The sequence below is a fragment of the Propithecus coquereli genome, unplaced genomic scaffold (assembly GCF_000956105.1).
Source record: "Propithecus coquereli isolate 6110/MARCELLA unplaced genomic scaffold, Pcoq_1.0 Scaffold91, whole genome shotgun sequence".
NCBI classification, from domain to species: domain Eukaryota; kingdom Metazoa; phylum Chordata; class Mammalia; order Primates; family Indriidae; genus Propithecus; species Propithecus coquereli.
In genome coordinates this window covers 1,346,122-1,357,693 of record NW_012155396.1, presented here as the reverse complement: position 1 = coordinate 1,357,693, position 11,572 = coordinate 1,346,122, and the positions used below count along the sequence as shown (strand labels likewise).

General features: G+C 37.2%; 1 protein-coding gene across 3 annotated transcripts in view; it reads right to left on the bottom strand.

Annotated features, from left to right (window-relative positions):
• NNT (nicotinamide nucleotide transhydrogenase) overlaps window positions 1–11,572 on the bottom strand; it is a 106,810-nt gene that overhangs the window by 58,171 nt on the left and 37,067 nt on the right. For all 3 annotated transcript variants that reach the window (XM_012664797.1, XM_012664796.1, XM_012664798.1), the window contains exons 8-14: window positions 9,017–9,150; window positions 8,530–8,721; window positions 7,837–7,990; window positions 4,513–4,674; window positions 3,253–3,363; window positions 2,241–2,386; window positions 504–699 (exon numbers count right to left, since the gene is read on the bottom strand). In XM_012664797.1, coding sequence (XP_012520251.1) covers window positions 504–699; window positions 2,241–2,386; window positions 3,253–3,363; window positions 4,513–4,674; window positions 7,837–7,990; window positions 8,530–8,721; window positions 9,017–9,150 — 1,095 coding nt within the window. The remainder of the gene's footprint in view (window positions 1–503; window positions 700–2,240; window positions 2,387–3,252; window positions 3,364–4,512; window positions 4,675–7,836; window positions 7,991–8,529; window positions 8,722–9,016; window positions 9,151–11,572) is intronic.

Below are 11,572 nucleotides of genomic sequence, written 5' to 3'. Positions count from 1 at the left end.
TTTATATAATTTAATGTTTAATAATGGCTGTATTTAACCACCAGCTCCCAAAATTCCTGAAAATTTAACATTCAGCCCCTGTATACTACTGAATAAGATTAAAACAGCAGTTTTTCAGCTGGCACATGTTTTTTCAAGTTTTTAACAGGTCTATGAAGCAGAATCTTCTGCTGTTATTTATACCTGGCACAACAAAAGACAAGCCCATATACAATACATAAGTATTTCATTCCCACATTCTGTTGTCAGCTAACTGGACACAGTAAAGGAAAATAAGAATTGAGTACAGGGTGTTTTTTTAGCCCACCCTATTGTCTCAATTGATGCACTTACTTCATGTTTTAAAATGTTTGTATCTGAATGAGAATTATACCAATTGTAATAAATTTTTACCAGAATAATATTCATTGAAGCAATTCCATTAAGGCAACTTAATTTTTTCATCGAATGGGCTTCAGACAAAAATATATATTCAGAAAATAGAGTTCACATAAAGTGCTTACCAATGGTGCCACCCAAAGCCATAGCTCCAGACATCTGAGCTAACAATTCTGGGCCAGGTTTTAGGCCTCCAAGGGTAGCTGCCAGGCCTCCAGCAACCCCAATCATGCCCAATGCGTTGCCAAGACGAGCTGTTCCCTGAGTGGAGAGGCCAGCCAGGGCACCAACACAGCACAAACCTGAGCCTAGGTACATGATCTTTTCAAAGGAAAGGGGAGAGAGCGAGATTATTAACCTTCAGTCTATTAGCTTAGAGAGGACTTCTCTCTCTCTCCCTCTCTCAGAAGCATAATTCTCTAAGGACAATTTTAAATTCAGACAATAGAGGCACAAATATGAACTCTTCTTTTAATATTTCAATATATTTTCCTGCCTATCACGAAGGTTAACATATTAAATACTTTAAATTGTATTTGCAATTACACCATTTATGTAAATTGGTTTCTTCTGGATTTGATATCATGCACATATATATATAAAAGTACCTAAATTTAAATGGACTTATTACTGGATCTGAAAACACTAAACCTGACCAAATGCTGTAAAAGAGCCAAGCCCTGATGTAAGTACCAGGGACTGTGCCATATACTTGTGTTGTAACTTAGCCTAATGACAACCACAAGAGGAAAAAATCATCCTAATTTTACAAAAGAGAATATTGCAGCTTGAGGAGGTTGCATAATTTCTCCAAGGTCAAATGATCAATAAATGGTAAATCTATAATTTAGACTTGGGTCTCTCTGACTCATTGCTCCAGCTCTTCTCAAAAAAGATTTTGTTCATTCAACAAATACTGCGCTTGGGAACACAGAAGGAACCAAAGAGACAGTCAAGGAAAAGAAATGGAAAATACAGAGTTCAGAACAAAGTTGAGGCTCTGCTATATTTCAAGTTGGAACTTTCAAAGTTCAACTTATTTATTTTTCTATAGAGAACTTTTCACTATCTTTTTTTTAGATTAATTGGCATAACATCTCTTGGTAACAAGAGATAATATGCTGAATTTCTGAAGGAAGTGGGGAAAAAACTAATAGTACTGAATAATAAAAATGTTCTAAACTTTTTACTGATTATTTCATTGTATCTATACAATAATCCAGCAAGGGCCGGGCGCGGTGGCTCACGCCTGTAATCCTAGCTCTCTGGGAGGCCGAGGCGGGCGGATTGTTTGAGCTCAGGAGTTCGAAACCAGCCTGAGCAAGAGCGAGACCCCATCTCTACTAAAAATAGAAAGAAATTAATCGGACAACTAAAAATATATAGAAAAAATTAGCCGGGCATGGTGGCACATGCTTGTAGTCCCAGCTACTCAGGAGGCTGAGGCAGAAGGATCACTTGAGCCCAGGAGTTTGAGGTTGCTGTGAGCTAGGATGACGCCACGGCACTCTAGCCCGGGCAACAGTGAGACTCTGTCTCAAAAAAAAAAAAATCCAGCCAGGTACATAAAAAAAAAAATACTAATAACTTTCTCAACTCTTTTTACATGAGGGAAAATTTAGAAATGAACAGGTATATTTAAGCTCAGTTAGCAGACAAATCTGTCTCTAGAATCCAGGTTCCTGATCCTTAGGAGATAGGAATGCTTTGTTTGACCAAGTGTTTCCAGGGTTATTATTGTATGTGCTTAATAAAGGAGTTGTATTTGCTTGACGGTTTGAATTTTGGTAACTAATAATGTTCAATCTAGTAAGGAAGAAAATACCATAGTAAAAATAAAGTCTTTCAAAAGAGCCTCTTACTTGTTCGATGTTATAACCACTGTAGAGGGTAGCTAAATATCCACCAACAAAGGTGCCAGCAGGGAGCAGATACAGGTAGTTGTATTCTGGGGGATCAGTGGGACGCTTGAACATGTCCAGCATTCTCTGAGTCACCAGAAAACCACCTTAACAAAGCAAAGGGAATAAAAAGCAAACAGGTATTTCACTGAGCCACATGATTTTTTTAAAGTGCTACAATTTTTCTATTTTAAGCACATCTTTATTACCTAGGGATAAATACAATTTTAAGTAACATTTTAGGACCTCAAAATTTAAAGTCATTCTATTATTCAAGCCAATTCCACTGGAGTAGGAAACAAAACACTAAATATATTCAGGAAGAAAACTTGCTATCAGAATGCAAAATCAACTATTTCTGCATGACTAAAAGTAAATAACCATTTAAAAAGCTTGAGAATGCAAAAGATCAAAGGTCAGTACTTTTTCCTAATAGGTTATTTGTTAAACCCTATATATAATAAATGGTAAAAAGAAAAAAAACATCGTATCACTAGGCACCAGGTTTCTTGGACATATTAAAGAATTTTTAGCTACAAAATAGCATCAAATGGGTCTCATAACATGAATGATGTGCTAAGCTTTCAGTTTTCAAGAACAAACACTGGCTGGGATAAGGCAAAAGACTAAAATTTTATCGAAAACTATACTCATTTATAGATGTTATGGTGATAGCTCCAAGTCAACTTAATTCAAAACTATGCATTCAATAACTTTCCAGTTAACTCGCAGCAAGACATCATTTTGTTTATTTTAGGGCATAAGGGGTGTTCTTTTATCAAGAAAGTTTCTAAAAATTACAGATGGGCAAAATAGCTAATTTCCTTCGCAAAAAACATTTATGGTCTAAGTGAAACATTTTTTTAAAGGCACAATTAGATGCTTAAAATCAGAATGTCTATTTTATACTGATTTATATTTGCTTATGTCTCCATTAAAAATAGCACTCTGGGTCCTTTTACCATCACCATACCTGCAATGTTGACTGAGGATATGAATGTAGCAAGAGCAGCAAGGCCCTGAGAAGTTGTAGAAGGATACAAATGTCCTCCCATCAGTGCCAACCCACCAACTGCAGTCAACCCTAGAAAGAAAGCATCAACACGGTGAATAATTACAGTGCCACTGCCAAATCAAATGTCATAGCTGAAGGACCTCACATACATAGATGCATAAAGAGGAAAGCTCTCCATTAAAAAACAAGGCAACTTTCTTGCACCTTCATTAAAATGATATACACAATTCTCCTGATGAAGACCGTTGACAATACACCTTCACATTCACATCATTCTCACTTGAAGTATTACTGTGGGCAAAGGGTTAACAAAACCTTTTCTCCTTCTGCATAAGAGTCTCACCTTCTTTAACTTTCTAGCTGTGTTCCCCTAATAGATTAAATCAACAATGTCACAGACAACACCTGCTTATGGTAAAAAGTGACTCTTGGTGGATAACTTGCATCTAAACTAGAAGGAACTATTCATGAACTATAAATGCCTGATGGGGATGCCCAGCTTTGGGCTTTCCTGGCTACAGTACCTCTTGGAACTGGACATGTTCCCTGCAGAGATCCTGGAAGCTATGCCTATGGCAATGCTGTAAGAGATGACTGTGGGGTCTGAGGCTTGCAGGCCTGGGCAGCTCCCACACTTGTGCAACGTGGGACTCATTCCCTCATATCTGAACCATCACAGGGCCCAAAGAAAATAGCTCCCAGGCATCTGTGTGGACTGCTGCACAGACTGCTGAGAAAACTCACGCCAAAGAGAAACACCTGATGCTGCCCCACTGGCAAGCTGCATCTCCTGTCCCATACTCTTGATAGTAAACCTGGTGCCACATGGGGCCTACTCTTGCCCTGCAAGGCTTAGTGTTGAGTTGAATCTAAGAAGAGCCCCTAAAGGATGTTGCAGCTATGATTCTGTGAAACACTGGTTTTCAAATTTTATCAGTAGAATCCTTTCCTTAAAGGAAATCATATTTTAAAGAAATAGTATTGGCTCTGCACTGCTTGAAATGGGGGTAACCCAAAGTGTTGACACACTCCCACGGCTTCCTACATCACAGCCCCATATCTCACCCTCTGGAAGTCCCTGAGTCACCACAATAACTGCCTCAGATGCCAAGTGAGGCAACTCGAAAACACAAACTTCATAAACCTCACTGATAGCACTCCTAGGGTTGAATAAGCCTATGAAAACTTGAGATAAGGAAAAACAAGAGAGGAACAAACCTGAGATTGCATTAGTCACAGACATCAGTGGTGAGTGGAGGGCAGGGGTCACTCCCCAGACTGTGTGGTAGCCCACAATGCCAGCCAAGCCAAAAGTAGTCACCATCTGAGAAAAGGCTAGATTGGGGGACACCATGCCCAAACCCAGCATTGCCGTGAGACCTGGAGAAAGAGGGTAAATAATGTGAGCTGACATCTAGTTATCTCAGTAAGATTTAAAGCACACACACTCTCACACACAAATATATGAAATAGCCAATGCTTTTAAATTCCACTCCCTTGCTGATAATAAACAAATGTTTTAGACATTTGATGACTGAGAAGTGGCAGGAAGGAATATGGGGGAAATTTTGTGGACAAAACCCAACTTTCTGACCACTCCCAAATAAATTGTAAAGATCTAGTAATATGTATAAGTCACCTTAATAACAATTTGCACATTTTCCTCTGTGTAGCTTATCCTCTTCCCTGTTTTAGCTTTCATTGACAATGCCACGTGTTTACACAAGAGTTTTTATTCCACAATTACAGGACTATAGAGGATCTACCAAAGCATTTTCTACTTGGGCAAGACACAACCTTTATAAGACAGATCTTTTATGAGGCCAATTTTATGTCACTCTCAGATTTGGCTGAGGAAGAGAAGTTTTAAAAGAGTAGGAAGAATTTCATTCACTGCAGCACCTCCCCAAAACATATGGCATCCACCCACCCGGGACACAGTTTTGCAATTGCTCCTGAAACTGGACTGGACTGCTGGCTAGGGCAGTCAGCTCCAGCCTCAACACCAAGTCAGCAAACAAGATTGTACAAAGAAAAGGGAAAAAAATACAAATTAAATTAAGAATGTGCAGAATACAAACAGTCAGGTCTGAACATACATCTTTAATTACTGCCTTCCTTAATAGCAAACATGTGGATGTCTGTTCTGCAACAGAAGAAAGGGTTACCTAGTGGTCAGTAAAAACAGAATGACAGTGGGTGACCATGGAGCTGGATGTTAACATTCTCAGTAAGGTACCTTTTTTCCTTATTATGAACTATTACATTAGCAGTGGCACAACTGGCATATCTAGGAATTGACATTAATTTTACTTAAAATCATTCAGTAAGACTGTAATTTTAATTTATATTTTCCTACCCACATACCATATTTCCAAGGTTCCAATGCATAGCCCATTAACCATCTGGAGGGAGAGTTAGAAAAAATATTATTTTGCCTTCCAGTTAAAAGTCAGAAAAGACGTATAGGGTGGTGCTTAAGAATATGTTTTCTTTTTTTTGGTGGGGGGGCATTATATTATTTAATTCTTTAATAACTCTAGGACATAGAGGTGTTATCTCCATTTTATTTATTTATTTTTTTTTATTTCAGCAAATTATGAGTGTACATATGTTTAGGTTACGTGTGTTGCCCTTGGTTCTCCCCTCCACCGAAGTCCGTGTTTCAAATATGTCCATCCTTCGGGTAATGCGCATTGCACTCCTTGTGTATACGAATACCCGTCCCCTCCTCCCTCCTCCCCCCTCCTCCCGCCGCCCTTCCCGTGGTACAGATGATTGCGCACTACCGGAAGGATGGACGTATTTGAAACATGGATTTCGGTGGGGGGGGGAACCAAGAATATGTTTTCTTCAGTCAGACTGCCTGGTTCAAATGCTGCTTCTGCTACTTGCTGGCTGTGTGATCTTAACCTCTCTGTGTTTCAGTCTCCTCATCCATAAAATTATTAACCCTTTCTTCATCTGGAAAAGAAAATATTAATAACCCACCTCACTGAATTCTTGTAAGGAATAAATGAGCTAGGGTATGTGAAGTATTTAGCACAACACTAGGATTTACTAAATGCTAGCTATTATTATTACAGTATTAGTCAAGAAGCACTAAATTATCATAATCCACAGTGTTTTGTGTTGGGCATGTAAGACAGAAATCATATCACACATCTGAAGGTTTTCTCATCAACTATTTAATAAACTAATGCCTTTTCTATATTTAATAATGTCTATTTCTATAGTCTGTATAATAGAGAAAGAGAAAACAGAAAAGAAAAAAAAATACATGCTATGAGGAATGCTATTCAAATAGATTCCTAATACATATAGAGGAAAAATACATTTCTTTAATATTAAGGAGGAAGTTCAAGGTAAAGAAAAATATAAGGCCATCCTTTTATTCACAAGACTATGCCATTGTCACATCTATTAAAAAGCAATATGCTTTGATTCAACAAATATAAGAAGAACCTAGAAAAATAAATCATTACATATGCCTTGCTATATTTTCTTACAAATTTCTAAGAGAAATGGAAATTTACAATCCTACTCATAATATGCTCCATGTATAATACAATAACCTAGTTTCTTTTTTTTTTAAACAAATGAGTGCAAATAGGGACACTATCCATCTACTCACAACTAGAGGCATTTTCGGTCATTTTGCTGAGACTTGCTCTTTATTCAAGGAGAGTTACATGTTTGGCTTTAAAACATCTGGACTCACATGGGAATTTGGAGAATGCTGAGGCTACAAGAATTCTATGTGCCTGGTGCTGGTCCTTAATTCTTTATAGTTTGTTTTTGTTTTGTTTTTCTTTTGGCTCTAAGTATACCTAATATTTTTAATTCATTCTGTGAGAGAAAAACCAATTTAAAATCAAATATCCATAGTTCAGGCTCTAATAATACACAGCCAGAATGAATATCATCATTTCACTATAATTATTTAGTGTTTTCATAAAGATAAATTTAAAAACAAAGATTTGCATTATATTGTAAAGAAAGATGAAAATTTTAAAATTGAATTTTTTTACTAGGTAACTTAGAATGTCAGTCAAGTGTTCAAGGGCCTTACCTTGTATCATAGTGTTTACTCTTCAAAACAAACATTTGGGTCCCTAGTCTTACCCAAGTGTGCAGATAATCACAACTGAAGTTTTATAAAGCACAGAAAAAACCCTATATTTATCTGCACTTGATATCAGCACAATCTGACATACATCATTATTCAATATATTTGATGTAGATAAAAATACTGACTATATTTAAAATGTTTTCTATAAAAGGAAAAGTGTTAATAGCCTGCATGTTATTTCACTTGCCTTCATTCCAGTACAGTACCTGTATCTCTTGAGTTGATCAATGCCATGTCTACCTTCATAGAGGTGGGACAAGTAATACGTTGGTGAAAAATCAGGTCTACCAGGACCATTTACTAACAGAATCCAAAGGACAACAGCATTTCATTTACTAATTTTGATAATTAATATATTACTTGCAAAATTCAAACAATCAGGACTAAACGCTAATTAATGGGATCCTCACCTGCTGTATATGCAGAAGCCGTTGTCATTGTCCTCCTGAAAGGTGTAATGGTAGCTGCTTTTTCAGCTTCCAGCTCAGCCACTGTTTTCTGTTTTACTGGGGCACCTTGAGGAATATTTTTCGGTGTGGGAGCTGGGAAAATCACTTCACCATCCTAACAGAGATTAGAAAATAGCATTTTTTTAAAAGTCAATCCAGCATTTCAAAACCACTTACAGAAGATAGCTACTGTCTAAACAAAACCTGTTCTCTTAAATATAATTTTATATAAATATATAAATTTATCTAATTTATAACATTTTATATAAATACGTAACACATGTATATAAATATATGTTTGTGCTACACATACGTAGATATATAATTTGTATGTGTATAGGACACACGCAAAAATGCTAATCGAACCTTCGAAAGCAGATAGGTGGGGAGAATGTTTAATTTTTTACTATATTCAATTGCTGCTTATTTGTTTTCTCAAAAGCAATGTATATTTTCAGTGAATCGTGTACTTAAGTCTTTGAAATACTTGTCTTTGAATCGTTCTGCATATTTAAACAATTTTTATTGGCACAAACCTGGCATATATATACTCTATTAAAATATATCTCAATTCCAAAAGAAGATTCTTCCATAAACAGAAATCCTAAAACAAATTTACATTAAAAAGAAGAAAGAACAGATTTCTTTACTTACCTTCATGACCACAGTTCCTCTAATGACGTGACCCATCGTACCAAAGTCAAAGTCATCTTTCACTTCAAAATAAAAATTATCTTTGTCTGGGCTGATGGCCTTCAGGAGTTTGGTGATGTTATTGGAATACAGGGTGCTGGCCTGAGTGGCCATTCGGCTGGGAAGGTCTGTGTAGCCTATGTGAGTAATTCCCTAAATGAACGAAATTGTAGTCAAAAAGGTCTATTACCCTATGCTCACATTCTTTCTAGGACAATTCTCATTCATAGTCAATGTTAAATTTTGAAATTGTATATCTTTATAAGTATACACACATACCCACAAATATGAAGACATTATTTCAAAAGGATATTTAAATGGGCCTATTTTTAATTTAAAAAAATTTCAGGCTTCAATTTCTCCAAATATTTAAAGGACTAACCACCCCCTCATAAATCACTAAAGACAAGAAAATTGATTCACAGGCAGAAAATGCTTTTTGTTATACCTTATGAATATATAGTTCTCCTGGCTTAGTGGTTTCAAAGTTTCCGCCAGCCTCAGCAGCTAAATCCACAACGACTGAACCTTCCTTCATTGACTCAATCATTTCTTTACTAAATAAAACTGGAGCTTTTTTACCTAATAAAATAAAATAAAAAACAATACAAATTATAATTTTCTAAAGTCTTATATTCTTCTAATTATTATAGTAGTCTCCAGGCATTCAGAATTTAACATCTGAAATTTTAACTCTTTCCATGAGATCCCTAAAGACCATAGCACAGGTGAGATTAGACATTCTCCTATGAAAAAATATGGGGGCCAGGCGCTATGGCTCACTCCTGTAATCCCAGCACTCTGGGAGGCCGAGACAGGACTGCTTAAGGCCTGGAGTTTGAGGAGTGAGCTATGATCATGCCACTGCATTCTAGCCTGGGCAACAGAGAGAGACCCTATATGTTTTAAAAAAAAAAAAAAGAAAGAAAAAAAAGAAAGAACTATGAGTGTGAGCTACAAAGCCAGTGTGAAGGAGGGAGCTACGTGGCCAGCGAGCAAGCATTGCCACCTGCTCAGCACGAGAGTCTCAGCACCGCTCTCCCCAAGTGATCTATATCCAGTACCATTTACAAAGGGATAAACAGTTTGTTTTTTCAAAAGTACATAATAATAAGCCATTATGGAAACTATGTGCACCCAAATTGAACAATTCATAAAGTTCACAAATGTTGAGAGTATATTCAATACTGAATTATGAATTATGAAATAGAGTATTTCCAATCATCTTAACAAATGTGACCAGATTTTCCAACACATTATATTATCCTTCCTTAATTTAACATAGGATAAATTTGAGGAGAGAAAGGAAAAGTGCCAAGAAATCAAAACAGTGGGATACCACAGCTCCAAAAGGTGTGGGAATCCCTCATACACTGTTATTTCCACTCAACAACTATTTATTTTGTGCCTGTGGTGAGTTAAACCCTATCTACACCTGATGCTGGGAATACAGTGGTAGAGAAACAAAAAAGGTCCCTGTTATCACTGTGTACATTCTCTTCATGTGATATTTCACATTTTAAATTCACAATGTGTTTTTAAGAAGTCCACTGATTCTTACATAGAAGATAAAGCCCCAAACATTAGGATTTTTCAGCCAACATACATCAGTAAGCATGTTCAACAGGGGCTCAAGCCGTCAGCATATTATTACGTTCACATTTCATACAACAGAGCAAGCATCGAAACCAAAAGAAAAAGGGAATAAACTTGTAGGATTAGTAGCATGAAAGCAGAATGTTAATAGCTTATTTTTGCCTCTTCTTTTGAAAGCTTTCAATTCTGTTTACATAATTTTAGTAAAAATGCATCAATTTTATAAATGGAAATGATAAGAAATAAAATTCACATTATACTCATGTTTTTAATCCTCTTGACTGGAATACATATGATTCAAAAAGGAACATTTATTTGCAGCACATGTGAAAAAAGTTGTAAAGATACAAGCGGGGTATTTACGTAGTACCTCATTCATTTTGTCCCAACCTTCATACTTCCAAGGTAAAGCCCAAACCCTAAGGCGCCTACTACTGAAGGCCTTCCTGCCTGGGTTGAAGCATGCTCTCTAACATGCCCTCTCATTACTTGATTGGACCTTCTACTCTAGCCACACTGGCCTCACTGCCACGTGATTTGTTAGATGAACTCTGGTTCTTTCTTCTGAATCTCCAGGAAGGAGCAAGAGACACTTTGCCCAAAGACAACATCCTGAAGTCCTAGTAGTTTCACCACTCCTCAAAATTCTCTGGCAATATTCCTTTCATCTACCTTCCCCACTGCAGTCTAACAAAGGCACCTTGAATACTTAACTTTACCCAACTATGAGAATTTGAGAAAGCAAACCACATACATCTGATGACTCTACCCAAAATAAAGATCATGCTGCTCAGCTCTCCAGTGATTTAAAGTTATGATGGATCATATGGCTGCATCCACATAAAGGGGCAAGTCTAAAATGCTAAACTGTACTCTCCAGGTGTTTACTGTCATCACCATCCCCACTCTCTGTCCCAGAGCCTCTCTTCTCTACTAACCAGCCCCGTGTGTGTGTTACAGCTTGTCTTCCCACCTTATTTGTACCCTCGAGTCTTAGGTTGATAAGCCTGGACCCTTTGGGATCCAGGTTTACCCTCTTTGATTTCTGGCACCATCTTTGTGGCCAACGATCTCACAAATTTGATTTGGCCTCTAAATTTCTCCTGCCCTAGAAATTCTGGATTCCTTCTTTCTTATGAGACATCTATAGTTGAGGGATCAGCACTAGACTGTATGCTACCACTCTACAAGACGTCAAGTAGCCAAAACTATTTAGATTCTATAGAGAACATCAAACGTACAACCTATTTGTTTCCTCTGATTTTATTCATTCGACCTTCACAAAACAATTGTGCAGCGGCTGACACAACTTTAAAAATACACACACACAGCCGGGCGCAGTGGCTCACGTCTGTAATCCTAGCTCTCTGAGAGGCCGAGGCAGGCGGATTGTTTGAGCTCAGGAGTT